Source organism: Indicator indicator, chromosome 1, assembly GCF_027791375.1.
Source record: "Indicator indicator isolate 239-I01 chromosome 1, UM_Iind_1.1, whole genome shotgun sequence".
Lineage (NCBI taxonomy): Eukaryota > Metazoa > Chordata > Aves > Piciformes > Indicatoridae > Indicator > Indicator indicator.
The window spans coordinates 29,644,231-29,664,483 of NC_072010.1; the positions used below are offsets into that span (position 1 = coordinate 29,644,231).

The 20,253-nt window shown below is 43.3% G+C and overlaps 1 protein-coding gene across 1 annotated transcript; it reads left to right on the plus strand.

Moving 5' to 3' along the window:
- Positions 1-5,617: 5,617 nt before the first annotated feature.
- Positions 5,618-14,523, plus strand: DLEU7 (deleted in lymphocytic leukemia 7). Its single transcript, XM_054396566.1, has 2 exons — positions 5,618-6,076; positions 14,317-14,523. The coding sequence occupies exons 1-2, from the start codon at positions 5,618-5,620 to the stop codon at positions 14,521-14,523; spliced, it is 666 nt and encodes a 221-aa protein (XP_054252541.1).
- Positions 14,524-20,253: the final 5,730 nt, after the last annotated feature.

Here is a 20,253-nt window from a genome sequence, read left to right on the forward strand (position 1 = left end):
CTGGGAATGGTCAGAGACTATGGAAACAGCTGACTTGCCTGTTCTCATTTATTAATAGGAATCTCATTGTAGGCAGTCTTTTCACAGAATCACAGAATGGTAAGGGTTGGAAGGGATGTCTGAAGTTCATCTAGTCCAATCCCCCTGCTAGAGCAGGATCACACAGAACCCACCAGGTGGGTTTTGAATGCCTCCAGAGACAGAGATTCCACAACTTCTCTGGGCAGCCTGGTCCAGTGCTCTGCCACCCTCAAAGCTAAGAACTTTCCTTTTACATGGAACTCCTGTGTTCCAGTTTTTATCCATTGCCCCTTGTCCTGTTACTGGACACCACTGAGAAGAGTCTGGCTCCATCCTCCTGGCACTCACCCTTTAGCTATTGATCAGGGTTAATGAGATCTCCCCTGAGACTCTTCTCTTTCACCTAGAAGAGACTACAAATGTGATCTCCCATTGTCCTGTTTTGGGGACAGCTGCAAGGTGAGTACACTCAAAATGGTTAGGATGGTCCTCATTCAGGGAAAACACTTGGGGTATTCCCTGATACTTTTTGGAATCAGAATATGAGGTTTGGGTACTCTGATCAAAACCAGTACAGCTGTCCTTAGGTTCAATATCCAGCTGATGCAACAGACACTTAAATGGCAGAAATCACACACCTTTGCTCAAAACCGTGCTGCTGAAAGCATCTGCTTGTTATTGGTGAGCATTTTACACAGGTCTCTGAAAGTTTCTTGAGCATCTGTAATTGCTCAGTGCATGGCTTATGCCTAAGCCTCCTTAATTATATAATAGTTTTGGTTAGAGAAGACCTTTAAGATCATAGAATCTTAGAATAGCTTAGGTTGGAAGGGACCTTAGAGATCACCTACTCCAACCTTTCTGCCATGGGCAAGGATGTCTCTCACCTAGACCAGGCTGCTCAAGGCCTCATCCAACCTGGCCTTGACCACCTCCAGGGAGGGAGCATCCACAACCTCTCTAGGCAACCTATTCCAGAGTCTCACTGCCCTTGTACTGAAGAACTTCTTCCCAAGATCCGGTCTAAACCTACTCTCAGTTTAAAACCATCCCCCCTACTCCTGTTGCTAGACACCCTTATGAAAAGTTCCTCTGCAGCCTTCCTTTAGTTTCCCTTCAGGTATTAGAAGGCAGCTGTAAGGTGCCCCTGGAGTCTTCTATTCTCCAGGCTGAACAACCCCAGCTCCCTCAGCCTGTCCTCATAGCACAGGTGCTCCAGCCCTTTGATCATTGATCATTAATATCCAAGATCCAGGTATTTGTTTGTCTAATTATCCACAGGGCTCATCCCCCATGTTGAACAGCAGCAAAGCAGTCCCCAGAACCTCCATGCTGAGCAGCTGTAGCTTCTGTCCTCCTTTTTATAATGATACCTACTGGTAGAAAACTAGTAGCTTTCTGAGTGGTTTTACAGCACAGCTGCTAGTGAGGAAGGACCAAGCAGCAGTTTAGCAGTGTGGGTGATGAGAGGCTGGTGCTCAAGCTCTACCTTGGCACTTTTTTATTTAGCAGTGTTCATCCCCACAGTTCCTGCCCTGCCTTGTTAATTAGTCTGGTAGTTAATATTCCCACCAGGGAAGGGAGAGACCAAGATCTGGATACATCTGGGTGGGGGTATTTAAACTCCTATTTTCCACAGTGCAGGGATAAGTGAAAGGTTTATTCCTGCTGCCTGCCTCCCTGTGTGATGGCAGCAGAGCCCACGTGTATTTGCCCTTGGCAAACAGGAATGTCCCACTTGCATTGCCCTTGTGAGGGCTCCAAGGATTGTACGCTCCACACCATTCCATGGTCCTTCTCCCTTCTCTTGCCACAATGCTGGAAATACTTTGCCAGGCCAAAACCTAGTACAAGCAGGAGAGCAAATAATTGTTTGTGGCAGTCAGCTAGAGTATGCAGGGAGAGCAGTATGTAGGCATGCATTACACTGTATGGGAATCTTTTTGTCCCAGGCCAAAACAGCCCTAGGACATGGCTAGGAGCCCAGTACCTGCTTTTCACAGAATGGCAGGGCTACAAAATGATGTTTCCTTCTGCAGACTCTTTTCCTAATGAGGCACTGATCCCTTTTTTGCACACCTTGAAAACAAGGGATACAACATTTCCCCAAACTGCTTCTCAGCTCAGAGAGAGGCTTCATCTGTAAGAGATAAAAGTTGAAACCCCTCCTCCACTATGGTGGATAAGAGCAAGTGTTTCCCTAAAAAACTCACAGCACTTGAGCTTTAAAAAATTATTATCAGGTTTGACTGAGCTTTGGAGCAAACTGCTGGAAGACCTCAGCCTCTCCTTCCTTCCTTGCAGTCCCGACACTTGAGAGCAGTGAGAGCATCCCAAATCTGTGCCACCAGATGCTCCAGCAGCACGTATGCAAAGCCTCATCATCCCAGTACTGTAGCTGGGTGCCAACTCAAACAAGAAGCAGTGAGCATGGGGCGGATGGGGGAAATGGGCTTCTCCCTGCAGGCCAGCGGAGACGGAGTGGTGCATGGCAATGGCCTGACACCCCCCCCTTACCCGAGAGGCACTGAGCTAGGACAACAGACTGCTGCAGGTGCAGAAAAGTTACAGAGCTCGAGTCTCCCCGCGGATTTCCTATGTTCCTTCCAAAGTCACAATATTTTAATTGATAGTTCTTGTGAGAATTCAACAGGTGCAACATAAATCCCACGGATTGTGCTGAATCCCACAAAACCTTGACTTTCATTTTGGAAGGAGGAGGTGGAGTTTTCTTGCTCTTTGGGTTTTTAGCCTTGAGCTACATGAGACAGAAAAATCCTGTATTTGCTCAAAGTGCTGCCAGATTAAAATAAGCAGCTATTCATCTTATTTTCTTCTGAAAGGATGGTTAACTCATTGAGAAGAACTCTTTGACTGCAAAAATACATTCAGTTATAACACAAGTAGAGTAGAAACTTGGCTTTTCCTTATGTGTCCTGGGGTGGGGGAGCAAAAGCTTTTACATCCATTTCTGCCCCTTCAGACATACTCAGCAAATCAGATGGGACAACGGCAGTGGCAGAAGAAAATCCCTGCACTTATGTATAAACACTGGAACCCTGTTGAAAACAGTTAATGGTTCCATTTAGCCTCGGTTTTAATTACAAAGTGAGAGGTACTAGTGGTAGATGTCACAACATATGATTCTCTAGCAGTAAGTCATCGTATATCTCTTCTTGGTTTACTCCCTATTTGACTGATGGCTCAATATCTTCAGGACACTTCATGGTACAGAGATAAACAGTGAGCAGATAGGAAGGCAGATGCTGGAAATAGAGGCAGACTTGCACTTCTTGTTTGTGCAACTGCCCGTGGATAAAATTTCTCTTAAGAAAATTCCTGATGAGGTTTTGTTAGTGTTACAAGGTTTTTATGGGTTTTTTTTATAAAACATTAATCAACCTCAAAACTTCAAACTACCTAAGAAGAGCATATTTCTAGCACTTAGAAAGTCAGCAACCTGATAAACTGCAAATCTGTGTGTTCTTCTCCATACTCCTGTTCCTACTTCTCCACTTTTTAACCTCATTTGCAGTTTGGTTTGAGTGCCTGGCATGGGTCCTGCATTGATGCCAGGCTAGTCTGATAGCCATTTATATAAAGGAACAGAGGTCTATCTGCTGACAGCTGTCTATCAACTGACAAAACTTTTTTTTTTAAATCAATACAAACACTCAGTACCACAACAACAGCAACAATAAAACTGATCTAGTTGGAGGCGTCCCTGCTCACTGCAGGGGGTCAGGGGTTGGACAGGATAACCTTTGAAAGCCCTTTCCAACCCAATGAAATCTGTGAATTTGTGAATGAAACTTCTGGCAGTACTATATATAATGCTAACACTGAACTTTGCTGAAAACTTTGCTGAAAACATAATGAAGATCTTTAAATCCTAAAATACTAATTTCACTTAGCATAGTGTCATGTGATTTTTAAAGTAGAAACAAGAAACAAGGTATAAAGAACAATCCCTCCATTCTCTCCATTGTGTGTACCAAAGGGGAAACTTGATGCTGGGTCTTTGCCATATGACCAAAATATGTGTCTTTGAACTGGCAACTTATCTCTAGCCCTTAGGTGGGACTGATACAACTGATTTTGAAGAGACAATGACAGTGAAGCCCTGCTCTGAAAAGCAGGAGAAAGATCAGCACTTCTCCAGAGGGAATTGATGCGAGATGATGCGAGAGGCAGTGCAGAGGGGTCCAAAGAGAGTGGGATAAGGCATGTCCCCATCATTTCCCTCTAAACAAAGCACATTTATCTACATTAATGAGGAAAACGAAGCTGAGATAATGCTACCTAACATTGAATTAGAGAGCAAATGGAAAGTTTAGATAAAAGTCTTTCAAGGAAAAATGAGCAGAATTACAGTAGAAACAGTTGCTATATGGATAAGACAAAATATTTGACAAGGAAAACATCTCCGAGAAGAAAGCACAACGGCAGAGCTATTACAGCCTCTGAGGCCTTTTCCCCCAGACTACTTATTTTATAACATATTTCTAAAACACAACACCCACAACTGTTTTTCTTCATCTATCAAAGCATAAAATTGCCAGTCCTTTGACCTAACTTAAATGAAGGAAGTAGCAATGTTAGGTTTAATTAAAACCAGCAAATATTTGTACAGCTGTCCCTGGTTTCACAGCACAGAAATAGGTTTAGCATCAAATCTTACAGTTTTAAATCCTCTGGGAACCATATACAAAAACATATAGGATCCCTCTGGCTGGCTTGCCAAAGCCAGAAATGCCTTTTTTTGGAGTTATTTCAGGTGGGGCTCATTCAGCCTTCCCGTTTCCAACCCACTGTTTTCCTACTTGAGACTTTCTTTCTTTTTTCTGTGCTCTAAATGTGGTACTGTCAGCTTGACAGGTTTGGATGCATTTGATGCATTTTGAGGTTCTGAATAATAATAATGATAATAATAATGATGATGATGATGATGATAATACTATTAATAATAATAGTAAACCCCTAAGAATAGGCTGAGGAGTTTTTACTTATCAGTATCCATAGTTTTCAGTGAAAATCCTGGCAGTCTGACCCAGCTGAGCATTTCTAGTGGGTTTCTGCCTTGTGGTGTGGGTGTCAATGGGAGGCACCTGGCATGGGATACACAAGCATCAACCAGATCCATGCTAAACATCCCTGAAACCAGGAGGGGTTTGGAATGAAAACTTTCACTGCTGACCCTTGCTCTCCTTTTAAATTACACATTGAAAGATGTAAAATCCTTCATCACAGAGCTTTATAATGAAGCCTCTGGATGGCTGACTCTCTGCACACCGCACCCCCTCAAAAGGGCCAGTCTTGGCAAGCCCACTCCCAGCAGGGACCATGAGAGGATTTACACTATCTGGTGCAAAAGGCTCTGCAGCCCCAAGCTCTGAACCCACCCACCCATACCTCCCAGTGACCTGCAAGTTTCAACCTGCTGAAGCCAACCTCAGGGGGGATAGAATAGTGGGTGGGGCAGATGACCACCCACCATGGAGCCAGAGATAAGAGGGAAGAGGGAGGGATAGGGCCAGACTGAGTTAAAAAAGCAGCACCTAGGTCTGGAGCAGGAAAGGAGAAGGAAATGCTGATGATGGCCAGTTCAGCTGCTCTGCTTGTGTCTATCAGTCACCAGGTAGGGGCTCTCCACACCCTCCAGGCTGCCACAGTCTCCCATTTTCCCTGCAGCCCCCCACAAACTTCCCACACCCAAACCTTCAGCACCAGCAGGTCTGGCCCAGCTTGGCAGAGCCCAGGAGACGAGATGGAGTCGTACAAGCTTGGTGGTGCTCAAGAGGTGCAGGAAGAAAGAAACGCACAAGGGAAAAGCCCTAAGGAAGAAGAGAGGGCAGATCTACATCCTTTCAGCCCAAGTGAGCCCAGGCCAGAGAAGTTGGCCCAGCCAGGGCTGGCAAGGCGTGAGACACTTAGAGAGACAGTTCTGCGCAGCAAGATGTCCCGACTAGCAGAAGCAACTTCCCTGCTTGTACAAGTAGAACAAACTCTCCTGCTCCCTCTTCTACAGCAGCATTCTCTTCCTATCTACCCAAAAGTAAGTAAGAGAGAGACAGCAGTAGGCTTATCTCAGGCTTTTGGCAGAAGGGCAGTAGACTGCACCCATAACTGCATGTGCTGGGTCTTGCCATGGAGACGGGAAGAGTTTCATTCACATTAATTTTCAGCTGACTAATTTAAGCCTAGAGCCTGCAAAACAGAAAGCTACTGACAGTTAAGAGTAGTTGCCTCACAGGGGTTCAGGGGATAAAAACACTTTTTGGCAGAATGAAGGCTTACTGACATGCTGAGTAGCCTGGAAAGATTATTTAGAGCTTTTTCAGAAGCCAGCTTTGTATGTCTAAATTTCTATAAATGCACATAGAGTCTTAAGCTATAAAGCTATCCTCAAGTTCTAAAAAACAACACAAGATGCAGAGATGACTGCTAACCTGCATGTGAAACGTGACTGACCTGTAGAGCCTACAGCTGGCACAGACTGACACACAGCATATCCAGCATATGAGACCCAATGAGCATATACCTGAAAAAGTCCTCAGCTTTCCAGTTAATACAGTGGTTATGCATATTACCACAGGAAGACATCTAAGAAAAGTCCTAGGTATGGGCTTGCAGTTCATGGGTTTAGTTGCTGCCATCCAATATGTCTTCTTTGCATTGTTCCAAGTCAGTTCACTCTGTTATCGCTCAAATGGTCTTTATCTTATGACGAGTCTTGGGTGTACCATGTCGAAGATGGCAGTTCTTATCCATTTTTTAGTACCAAAAGTGCATGCTACAGAAACCTCACTACTAGTAGAGACCAGTTCCTGGGCCAGCTGAGCTAAAAGTAAAATCTGCTCTTTTATGCCAACTGTCAAAGCACAATGTGGGAAAGCTCAGGGATACTGAAGGAGCAAAGATGTAACCACTTAAAGTCTCACCTGGTGGATAAATAGTTGTGAACAAAATTTTTCTGTGACTTCTAGTTTTTCAGTGTCTTGGTGATGAATTTAAGATATTTTAAGATACTGTTTTCATGCATGCTAGATCAGTGAACTGAGTCCAGCTGCCTTTGTGATTGTTCACAATTTGTTAGAAATCAAATCCAAGCTATCGCAAGTCAGGATACAACTCATTCATAAATTCAACTCACCAAGAATCACAGAATCACAGAATCCACAGAAGGCTGGAAAAGACCTCAAGGATCATCAAAGTCCAACCCGTCACCCAAGAAATCCAATCAGAAGCAACCTTCGAACAGTTGAGTCCAAATATTTTCAATTTCCAGGAATCTAAAAGTCCATTAGGAATAAATACATCTAGAGGCGGAAGGGGCAATATTGGGAGCTATGCATGATATTAGAAGACTGTGTTAAAAATCAGATGAAATTGTTAGACAATACTTTTCAAAAATGAGAGTACAGTGACAGGTTGAACTTCTGCAATAGTAGTTTTCCATTAAGTCTTCTTCATTGCTCATCATTTAAAATAAACAAGGCTTATGACATTTGGAGTTTTGTACCGATAAATGCTAGCTTGATGAATTACAGCCACCTGGACAGAAAGAGGTTTTGTTTTCTTCCTCTTCTTTCCCAGAACTACTTTAATATCTAGTTGTGTGAAAGCATCTGTTTACTTTGGATTCTGATTTTCCTGTTCTACTTGAAGCTAAGTTAGGTCCTTTTTTTTTTTTTTCACTGAAAACCCATTATCATGATCTGTTGAGCTCTGTGCTCTTCTCCCTTTTCCTTCTACAATGAGTCTACATAAATTCTGCACTAGGTTTCCTCAGATCCTGTGTCACAGATAACCAACCCTTTTAGTCGCAAGCAGTTTCACTGTTGCAGATATGATTTTGAAATAAATTGGATTCAAAGGGAACAATTTATATTATAACATCTCCATAAAGTCAGATTAACTCTTAAAAATAAGTTCTAAGCCAATGAGTTGGCCACATTCCTTTAAAAATGGCAGTCCTTGGTAGCATATCTTTCCATGCACTGTTTTGGAAGGAAAACTCTGGGTTTATGTCGCAGGGACACTCACTCATCCTAGCAGTCAGTATTTCCTACCTCTCATTCATTTTTGAAGTTATGCCTCTTTCAGTTCTTTGACAATCTTGACTTTCCTGTTTTCTATATGGTTTGAGGTTGTGTCTCGTTTACTTTTTATTAGTTTGCGGTATCAGTATTGGTGTATCAGCTGAACTGGTTCCAAAAAATCACTCTGTAAAAAGGCCCCAAAATATACAGACATAGGCCTGAAGAAAAAGTAGATTTGAAGAATGGGAAGAACAACACCAGAATAGCCCATTCCCTAAAGATTCTAGGAACCACACTTTCTGCTGTGCCTCAGTGCCAGTCCACGGCACTTCACAGGATCATAGGATCAATGTTAGGGGTTGGAAGGGACCTCCGGAGATCACCAAGTCAGGACCATAGAATCTATTGCAGGTTGCACTGGAATGCATCCAGATGTGTCTTGAAAGTCTCCAGAGAGGGAGACTCCACAACCTCTCTGGGGAGCCTGTTCCGGTGCTCTGTGACACTCAGAGTGAAGAAGTTCCTCCTGATGTTGAGGTGGATGGAACCTCCTGTGCTGTAGTTTATATCCACTGCCCCTTGTCCTGTCACAGGGTGCAACTGAGAAGGGCCTGTCCCCTTCCTCTTGACACCCAGCCTTCAGATATTTATTAACATTTATTAAATACCCTCTCAGTCTTCTCTTCTCCAGACTAAAAAGCCCCAGGGCTCTCAGGCTCTCCTCATAAGGCATATGCTCCTGTCCCTCAATCACCCTGGGTGTTTATTTCCAAGGAAAAGTGACACTCTTGCAAGAATTTGGAGCAAAGAGACTGCTTAGCCAAAGGGTCTGAGTTAAGATGGGTGTGGTAATTTTAGGCTGTGCCTATAAAATTTTCCACAGATCTTGAACGGAAAGTAGTAGCATGTAAACAAATCACCATTGGATGCAAAAGGGACAGTAATGATAAGGTCTAAATAATCCCATTGGACAGACTACTAACATAAAGTTAGCTTTTCAGCTTCCTTCACTCTAGCAGATACTAGCTCTGGCGTCTGCTGGCTTTGCTGACCTTGAATGTGTGCTTGTTGTGGTCACGTACTAACAGCAACTCTCTGCTCTTCTCATTTCTTGTCCCATATACAGGGGGGAACTGAGCAGGGAGGGGCAAGCTGTTGGTAACCCCCTGGTTTTGTCCAGGGGGGTTCTTATGTTGTTTATAAATTGTAAATACATGTAAATATTGACTATTTTGTACATATTCATTGCATTCCATATTTCTAGATTGTAGTTTTGCTTGTAAATATAGCCTCATTTGCTTTCCAGCTGAGCTGGTCTGGCAATTTTATGCTGGGGGGTAATTCCAACCCACCACAATGGGGAAGGGCGAGGGGCCTCTTTCCTCCCATCCCAGGACCCTGCCTTGCCCTGCTGCCTAACCAGCTGTTTATTGGCATCGCACCCACAAGCAAACTCCTCGCGCCTTCTGCCTTCACAAAGACGCCCTGTAATAATGTCCGCGTTCTCTCTCTCTCTCTCTCCTGTAATTGCACACTGCCAAGGAGAACAGAACCCTCTTTTCTTCCCTGTATTTTAAGTCGCAATGTGAGGGCATTTGAAAAGGAAAAATACAAGATATAAAAGCTTCCCAAAATAGCAGCGTGCGGCTCGCCCTGGCTGAGCTCAGGTGCAGCTACACATTGCTCCAGTTTTTTTGATAACATCCTGTCTCCTGCGCTGAAGTTACCGAGGGGTCGCAAGGACAGTACTAAATCAGAAATGTGCAGTGGATTGGACTGGGCCAATCTCAGTGGCAGCCAGTGGGGAATGGAATATAAATCAGGCTAAGAAGTTAAAATAGCCATCCCATTTGCAAAACAGTCATGGTATTTTCTTTAAGGAGGGAAAGAAAATAGTATCCTTAAAAGGTGCCAGATTGGCAGGGCAGGATAATAAGAAAAAAATCTGACTCTGCAAGTTCCTCCTGCCTCTATGCTACAATGCCTCTGCTCTGCCTGGTGTGGAAGAAGACGTTTGGAGCAGCAAGCTTGGTGCTCCTAGCCAAAAGAAGCAGAATCAACAGACCTGCATGTCCACTTATAATCCCCTTGCCCTGGATCTTCTGTCAAACAGTCCAGTTGTTGTGAAATCATCTCAGTGGCACTTATGTTGTATCAAGAGAAAGTCATATCACCAGGACCCAAGTTATGGTATGAAGGCAGCCCTGCCAAGCTTCCCACAGGCAGGCAGTGGGACAGTGCATTGCCTCTGCTAAGCCTGCCTACAGCAGTGCCAACACTGGCTTCGTTTTCCTGCTATACTGAGACCTGTCCCTGGGGAACAAAGCAGAAACTGCAAGCTCATTGCAGGCCAAACAACAGCACAGCATCCAAGCATCACTGACTTTGGCCACAGGTGAGACAAAGACATGGAGGTGTCCTGCTCCTCAGGAGAGGAGCAGTGGGGGCTGGTGCAGACGGGTGTCTCTGTCAGCTGCTCAGCACAGCATGAACCCAGGACTCTTCACATGGGGGATCTGTACATTTTTGGGGAGGAATATGGAATGGCTGGCTGTTGCTAGATGACATTTATACTGGTAGATAATAAGCTTGTTTTCTAGTTCTTGCTTTCCTGGCAAAAATCAGAGATCCAGTTTTCAGTACCAAAATGATTTGTCCTCCCTTGTGTGAGAGATCTGAAGACTGATTCATAAATAATGGCTTAGAGGTGATGGAAACAAGATAAATTGCTTTCATTAGAATTCACATAAAACAGCAGCAGAGTCTCAGTTTGCCATCACAGATTGAAACAACTGTACCAGTCTGCACGTTTTTCATTTTGCAGCCAAGGATATTATGTTGTTCCTGGACCTAATCACTTTGAATGTTCATTTTCAAAAGGAATTAGTATGAAGAGTGATCCTGGAAAAAATTGCTTCATGCTCCACAAAGTCATTTGTGAGCTATAGGCATCAATACTCTTTCTTAAATACTGACAAATGGACAATTTGATGTTCTTCAAGTCGATCCTTCCAGAAGCTCAGAGGATATATGCTTAGGCGGTTCCATGCACTCCACATGCATCTGCACCTGCTGTGAGGTTTTGCAGCAGCAGACCACAAAATAAACTACACCAGAGGTTTGGGGGATTTTATTTTTCCACAGGAATAGTAACTTTACAAGAAACTGTAAACAGCTCCACTGTTCTCAGTAGCTTATGTCTTATATCTTTTAAATACAACCGCTTTAGAAAACAGCAGGTGAGAGATGGATACAAACTTGAGGTGGAGCTATCTGCCCCACAGAGGTTTCACAGAGACTGAGCTGCTCAAGCCATGTTTCCTCGGGGATCGTCAGAGAGAAAGAGGCACTGCAGATTCAGTTCATGCTATAAATCCTTCCAAGATGGGTCAGGTACATCATTCCTATTACTCCCCACTGACCACATGCAGAGCCTCTGAGAAAAAGCTCTAGCTTAGACTTTCATGTACCTAAGAAATGCCACAGGAATCATTTTCTAAAATGACCATTTATTCCTCCTGAACTTGAGCTATCCTGAGAATTTATACTGGAAAAATATAAAATAGGTCAGTGAGACTGGAGGCACTGAGTTACCAGAAATGGACATTAGAAGCTTGGCCCACCGATCATGGAGAACATCCAGCACCTGGACTAGGACACTACCACTGCCACACTGCTTTCAGTGGAAATTCTGTCTACCAGGGCGCATGGAGATTAAGAAAAAATGTTGAGGGTTGGCAGCAGGCCAGGGTCTAAAATTTGAGCATACTGAAGAAAAAGGCAGCTGTCTGTAAAAGCCAGCTGTAGGAATCTGTTTGGTGGGTCAGGTTGGCATCTCTGAGTAAAATAAAAGATGGAATAAAGCAGTTTGTATCTTCTGTAAGGAAGCCTTTATAAAAGTGGCCTCTTTATAAATGCAAAGCAGCTAGGTGCATAGAACCAATTTTATGTTAAGGTTCAAAAATAAAAGCTGGGCCATCAGAAACATCCTGAAACTTCAGCCTACCACTGAGTGACAACTGCATGAAACAGACCCAGAGCAGTGGAAAATTTTAAGCCATAAATTACACAGCCTTGAAACTAGTAGGCAATGCTGTTTCTATTCTGAGGGAGGTTCTCTGAGGGAGGCACTCATCTGTCTAAACATATGGATCTTGAGAAATGAAATCTGCAGGAAGGATCTGCTCCTGTTCTGCAGTTGAAAACACTTCAAATCAAATCACAGCAAATATTCCTGTTACCTTCTCTTAAATGGCAAAGTACAACAGGAGCGGGTGCTCTCTATCAGTTCAGCTCACAAGGGCCCTGTTTCCTGAAGTTAAAACAGCAATAGGTTTGAGTCTGAAACTTTTTCTTTTCCTTCACTTAGTTACTGCACACTTTTATGGAAAGGAGAGAGATAAGTCAAGTTTTTACTCTCTGTCATGTCTCCTAAATCTCCCATGTGCTGGACACCTGCAAAAGCCAGCAAAGCTAGCTTGTTTACTTAGTGCAATTTATTTGACCTTTTAATATATTTGAGTAAGGATTTTATACCTAAGGCAACTTCACAGAACAGATTTGAAAGGTGACCTTCAAAAGAAACATCAAAATCTTTCTGAAAAAGGAAACTTTGGAAATATATGTGAAGAAGGCTGCTTTTCAGCTAACCTCCTGACTCAGGACTCTCTGGCTTTTTGGCACATGGGCGTACCAGAGCTATGAGTTCACCTTGCCCACAGTAGATCCGCAACCACTATCATACAATATCTAAGGGCCCAAGAATGATGTTGAGTGGCTAGTTTTGGTGTTTCCATAATGATTGCCTTCTGTTTGCTGGCTGGAGCAGTCATTCAGCACTGTTTTTGATGTTAACCCACATTTTAATCTTTCAACTGCAAATCCTTCTTGCTATTACCAGTATGAAGCTCTGATTGTCTAGCTGAAACTGAGTTTTTAAAACTGGTTTCTTTGTTGTTTTTAATAACAAATGTAAACCCCACAATAAGTCTGAAACTTCATGCTTTTAAGAACAACATTAAAACTCAATTTCCTCTCAGCTAAAAGTACAGGCTGATACTAACTATGAGAGTAAATACATCAAGTGACAGAGATCAGAGGCGACAAAATCTTGTGTGTACAACATGTTACAGGAGAAAGTTCCCCCATTCATCCAGGACAGCTTGTCCTGGAGTGTTCATTGCGTATTAGACCTCATGAAGGCATAGGCTGTGACTGAGATCATATCTGCACATAAATTTTAGTATTACAGAGGCTGAACCTGCTGCCAAAAGATGTCTTGTCCTCTTCACCTTCATTGGCTCATTCCCAGTACTGAGATGTTCCTCCCTTTTGTATTGACACAGCCCTTTGCTAGAGCAAACCATGGAGAGCCATTGCAAGTTAAAGCCCTGCTTCTACCATGTGCTCCTACTCCTCTGTTAGGGAGGGGTAGGAGCGGATGAGGATAGAGGGGAATGTTTTCTATTAGTCATTGGCTGGCCCAGCTCAACGGCAGGCAGGTTTTCCCTTTTGTAGGTGAGGTCCTACAGCCAGCAGGACTATAGGTTTTTAGATGAAAACTGGCTCCACTTAGCTTTTTTTCAAAACAAAGCAGGAAGGGGTTTCCATGAGCTGCAACATACAGCGTTGGTTTGACTAGATGAAGGAATGCATTTGCTCCATGCAGAGCATTTCCCTAGCACAGGCAGGTGTTAGAGCAATACTTCTCATGCTGCAGGCCCCACATCTGAGGGACTGGGAAGTCTTCACCATTTATTACAGTGTGCAACTGGCAGAGATGTTGAGGTCACCTGCCTCACTGGTGATCCCAGTCACGTCACAGATGAGCGGTGCAGCATGGAAGTGACGCTACAATAAGGATTGCTGCTACCATGTCCCCTTGGAGCCATTAGGAACTCTCCAGAGATGTCTGGATATAACATTTCCCATTGCCTGACAGGGTAGGGGGAGTTGAATTGCTTGAGGACAAATATTAAAGGTCTGTTTGGAGGGAACAGAATTTTAAAAAATGTTAATTGCTGATGCCTGGGGAAGACAGTGCCCCTTAAAAGTGAGTAGGTGAAACTGCTACCCAAGGCTTCCTGCCAAGACATCTTGCAGCAGTATTTAATGATTACACTAGATGTATCTCAAAATGGAAGATGTTTCATGCTAAATCAGAGATGATTATGAAGTTTCTGCTTAGAAAATCATACCCAGAAAACTTGGGGAGCATTATTTTTCACTAACTTCTTTTTCCTTTTGCTTTCAGGATAGTATTGAATTTAGAAACATCTGTAGTCATATGGCTTTACAAAGAGAACAACAACAGTTTGAGAGGGACTTGCATGAAGCCTGCCAGTGTTTGAAGACCATAATTGAGAAGCTCATTTTTTCAGCTGCAATTTTCCCCTCAGATTCTTATATCCTGGTCCAATCTGCTCTGACAAAAGTCCTGCAAAATCTCTTGGCAATATGAAACATCAGGTTGCTTGGCCAAGGAAGGAGCAAGGCCTGTGAGCTGTAACAGTCCTATAAAAATAACAAAGAACTTGAAAGGTGAATCCTGGAGACTTTACTGTAGAAAGAGTTCCTGCTGACTTTACATCAGTGAAGACTTCCCAGTGGAGATGGTGTCCCTGCAAAGTCCTGAATAGCCTTCTCATGTCAAGCTCATACCAAAGTCATGCAAATGGGAGCTGGAAACATCTCCTGAAGTTACTCTGGAGGAACGGGAATTAATTCTAAAACAATAAGGTCTCAAAATGAATACACAAAGGTGCAGGCTGAGAAGACAACCATCAAAAATCTCTCTATTTTCATCACAGCTCAGGAAAATGTGTTTTGAAGTGATCCTCTATGGAGTGGACACTTGAGAGAGAAAATATAATGCCTAAGTGTGGATCCTTTCATGAGAAGGTATACAGCCTGATTATGCTGCAAATAAAGACAGTCTGTTAAATCTTTACTGCATTTTACCATAAAAAGCCAACAAAGCAATGGAAAGGTGAAGGTGCAGTATCTTCCATTAAGAAAATAAAAGAAAAAAAAGTAGTATGTGGGACCAGTGGGATCAATCACTTTAAAGCAATAAAAGGTCTTGGTAGATGATCCAGTGGAGGTGAATGGAAAGCAAAGCAAAAGAGGCATTAACACGGAGAAGCGAAGGTATTTATAAACTGAGGTGAAACATTTGTGAATATTGCTTTGCAGAGCTTTCTCAGCCCCTGTAACTGTGCAGCAGACAGCATAAAACTCTTCTCTCCTACTGCCAAATCAGGAAGGTTTATGAAGTCACTTAGTTCTGTCAAACAGCTGCAGCTGTAATGCTGAGAAGAGGCATTCCCCCCTCTTTTTCAATAAGATTTAATGTCTGTGTGATTGCTGAGCAGGAATAACGGCTTGTAAAACTTTTTTTCTTTCTTTCTTTCTTTTCTTTTTTTAAAAGGGATAAATTAAGCTCCTTTTAACTGTGATTTGGGTAGTAGGTGAGGGAATTTCATAGACTATGAGATAGAAAAGTATCTCTTTCCATTGGCTGGAGGAGTGAATTTCCATATGTGATTTTTTTTTTTTAATGTGTGATGGTGAACATCATCAGCTGAATATTTTCCGAGTGTGGTTCCATACTTTGATTGATTTGCCATATTTTATGTTAATCCTTTAAATGCTACACTGGTGCCATTCTCACAGCTATAATTAAGGCTACCTCAAAAGACTTACTGGTTCTTAGCAAGAATGCAGACATGTACCATGGGTTGAAATTTTGCATGGGATGTCTCAGCTTAGACTTCATTTAGAAATGGGGAGAGAAGACAACAAGGTTAGGCTAGCACCAGATACCTCTCTCTTTTTTTTTTTTTCCCTTTTCTTTAAAATGTGGTTCCATCCTTCAAGGGAAGAGGGCTCTTTTGGGAGCAGAACACAGTGGTGTTTGCCAAAAAGTTGTGATCTTCAGGGCAATGCTGCACGTAATGGCAGGCAGCAAACAGAGGGGAGGCACATAAAAATGCTATATACATCCCTACACAGGTACTAGTGAGTATCTACTGTCATTGGCACCAGCTTTCATAGCAGAGGGACCAAGGCCTGAAGAAGTCCTGTGAAATGAGTCTTTTGACTATTTTTCTGATGTTATGTCTCATGGAGAAGAGATATGTGGGCAGCAGAGAGGCTGGGGGCAGGAAACCTGGGTGAATGCAGCTGCAGCTTCAGCCTTGAGGTCCCCCCACTCTGCAGAATGCAAAGTGGTGCCATTGCCCCCTACCCTTGGCATGATAGCCACCCATTTGAGCACAGACTCTTCTCACCCCAGCTGTGAGGGACTCTTTTCTTTATTTCTCACCATTAAAGCAGGTCACTTTCTGGCTTTCTACAGTTTCTGTTAGTTTACTCAATCTGCTCTTACACACAAGCACCCTGTTACAGGGTCTGATTTCCAGTTCCTTCAGCAGGGCATTAGTCCCATGCATAAATGGTTTTGTCTCCAGATTCATTTAAAGTCATTTAAAAGAAATGGTTACCCAAGGACTCTCTATACCACTCACTTGTATCCATTTCAGTGCACTGAAATCCTGATCTAAAGATCAATAGCAACATTGACCTCACCAGGGTCAGGATGTGAATTATGCATTCCAGGTCAAAACTCACATCATCAGTGTTGCAAACGGGGCTGGCATCAGGAAGGCTCTGAAAAAAAACCCCAATCAAGCTGATTTCAACTCCCTTTGCCCAGACACATACATATGCACACAAAATTAATGACTGAGTGCAGAAGAATGAAAGCATTTGGCAGATAATTTTCTCTTCAAGCTTCTAAGAAACTAGCAAGTGCTGCAGATTAAAAGTACATTACATCTAGAAAAATACTCTGGTGACAGTTCCACCAAATTGGACACGTTCCCTTCTGAATGGCACTAGGCCTGCAGAGATCCCTAGCAGTTAAGAGACACAAGACTCTGAGACTTAGGGGAAATTGAGGTCTTCTGAATATGACTCTTCATGCTCGTTTTTGTTTTTGTTTGTTTGTTTGTTTGTTTGTTTTCAGAAGAATTAGTGTTTATGACGCAAATTTCCGGGGCTCTTTCTTTCCACTTAAAATGACTATTTTGATTTGTGGTTACTTAAAAAGAAAACGTTGTTAAATTCTTTGACATTCTGGCTAGAAATTTTAAAATCCCATGGGAAACTTCATCTCGCATCAGAATATACAGCATAGGTTTTCAACTCATCTCCTTGTCCTTGAGCTAATGGTGAGACGAAATGGGAGGGCAATGGGTTCTCAGACCCTGAGTCTGTAAACACTTCAGGTCTGGTTTCATGATTCAAAGTGTTCACATTACTGTGGTTTAATAAATTAACCACCCATCAGCTGAGCTGTGGCAACTACCTGCAGACATACAATTAGCTCACCCTAAATTGCTAAATGTGCAACTCGGCCCCTTTCAGGAGCTCAGTGCAGCTGCACATTTGTATCAAGTTACTCCTTGGCATGTTTGAGACTCAAGGCCCCATTCATTCGTCAAGACGAAGCATGGTAAAGATACGGACATCTGATGTGCCCCTGAGAGGAGGATGTGCAGTTTCCCCAGCCTTGTAACCTTGGTAGGCTGGTGGACCCCTGCTATGGCAAGCAGCCCTTGAATCAGGGTGTAAGCTGTGCTCTGCAGTGTGTCATGTTTGCTATGCAGCAGATGAAAACCAGAGCATCAAAGAGAACAGCCTGGCATGTGCCTTCCTTCCTCAGATATAGGAAGCAAGGATGGTGCAAGGAAAACTGCTGCCCAGACGTAGCTGCCCTCACTCAATGGTGACTATGTCACCAGCTCATGCATCACAGACACTGCTGCCACACCTAAAAAAGCTCACTTTTTTATGCTTTGAGTTCACAAGAAGAGCAAACACCGTTTGCCCCTCTGTGCTGTCATATACCTACCCTGACATCCTGTTCCAGACCATCTGTGTTTCAGAGCTCTCCAAATGCATCTTGACTTCTCAGTTGTGCTTTCTGAATAATACCACCCAATTTAGCACAACTGCTCTGCATATGATCCACAAAACCAGCTTGTCCATCAGGGTTATGTATTTATGACTCCTGTTACCAGGTATTGGAAGAAGCATCTTCCTTCTCCTTGCAGGTGTTTCTGGGCTTTGATGACTCAAATTGTTATTCACGTGAGCATCCCTTGCTTGAATGCATACTCCCTTGTTTCAACTGGGTCTTCCTACAGTACTGTCTACAGGATCAGGATGCTTCTCATGAGCATGCCATTTTTCAAGTACAAGATACACTTGCTACACCAAGAAATTAGAAGCTGAACTGGCAAAGAAACCCTGAACATAAACATATTAATAATTCTATGTGCTAAAAGTATTTTTCTGTTGTACTAAGCATGTGACAATCAGGTTAGCAAGCAGGGCAAAATTGTCCAGGAAAACAGAAACGGTATGCAATAACTCAATAAAAACGTAAACACACTCCCTGTTTCTTGCATGTGTAGAACTACTTGAATTGTATTTCTGAAATCTAAATGTTGATGAAATTTCAGGATTGAAAATATAAATTAGAAAAAAGATTAATGTTTTTTCAGTAAATATTTTTTTTCCTAAAGAATCGTAGAATAAGAGAATAGTTTGGTCTTGAAGGGACCTTAAAGATCATCTAGTTCCAACCCCTCTGCCATGGGCAGGGACACTGTCCATTAGACCAGGTTGCTCAAGGTCCTGTCCAACCTGGTCTTGAACGCCTCCAGGGAGGGGGTATCCCTAGAAATTTGATGCTAACTGCTCTGTGTTTTATTTTAGCTACTTGAAATACTGTGAGACTTAAGTTAGAAAGTAAATCTGGAACATTATTTTCCCCAAAAGATCTTAGTTTTTGCTTTGACCAGCCCTACCATCTAGATAACCTTTTTATATCCCTGTAATAAATTTAATCTGTCATTCACCTTTGAGCAGTGCAACTCTTTTTCTGAATTCCCAATTGCTGGGGATTCCAAATTGCTGGCCAGCTTCAAACAAGTACAGCTGCCTGTTTGTCAAACATTAAAGCACGTTTTCTTCACAGCCAAGTCCAAATACCTGGTCCTAGATTGATGCCAGGCTAAACCTTCAATATCTCATCTCCACAGTTAGAAATTGAATATTTTTAACAATTTTAAGCTGAACATCCCATGGCTTAGAGGTAACTGTCACTCTGAGCCTATCCAGACAATTCAGAGGTTGCTAAGTTTGTGTTATGTGGAAATCTGCATGTGCTACAAATACAGTATGCAAAGCACACAAAGCTGCTGGAGGAAAACTTGTTTCATAATTGCACCCACCATGCCACATGATGTTCTGGTTTCTCTCTTAGCTTTGTACCATTACAGAAGGACAGAGTGCAAAGATCAGGGTTACGTCAGTGGCATCTAGCAAGCAATGGAAAGAATAGTTGTCAGAGGTAAGTTTTCCTGCCAGTCCTTTGATTTGCTCCTTTTCACATGGGCATGATGTGGAATTCCGGTTTTTATTCCGTGATTACAAACGCCTCCTCTGCCATGTGCACGGAACAGACAGCGTTCACCGAATGAGTAGCAATGTGGGATTTAGTGTAGTACGTGGCTTCGTGTTTGCTGCCCACTGTGTCAGGGAGGCGGTGGGAGGCATTGCCGTTCTGCAGAGGAGGAACTGCGTATGCAGAGACGACAGCTGAGAGCTACCACCCGTTTGGTGGGCCCAGACAAAGAGCACCTCAGCTGCCAGAGTTTGGTGCTTCTCATGGTCCTTGCTGAACCGCCGGTCATGCTGCGTCCATGGGCTGAGACCTGCCCGTGGGTAAGGCAAGGTTGGGCCTGGGCTCAGCCAGCGGATGGCAAAAGACAATCCAGGAAGGGTCTGAAAAGCTGCACGTACACCAGCCTAGGCTGAAAGGAGATTTGGCTTTCACCAACTTTTCAGTTTGCAGCCCAGCCCATAGTACTCGGATGCACGTAACTTAAATGCTCAACACAACCTTGCCTCCCCGTGAAGAAAACCATTAGGGTCTTGCGATGGAACCCAGCCAGCCCAGAAGTCTCCACGCTGTCCTCTGCGCAGGGCTGCGTACTCCTCGGTGTGATGGACACGGGGCACGGAAGAATAGCGCACAATATCGGCACAGTTTAGGCTTTCTAAGCCAGGCCCTGCTCTGGAGGAGCTTTGCAGCTCGTCCTCACCTTCAAGACGTTTC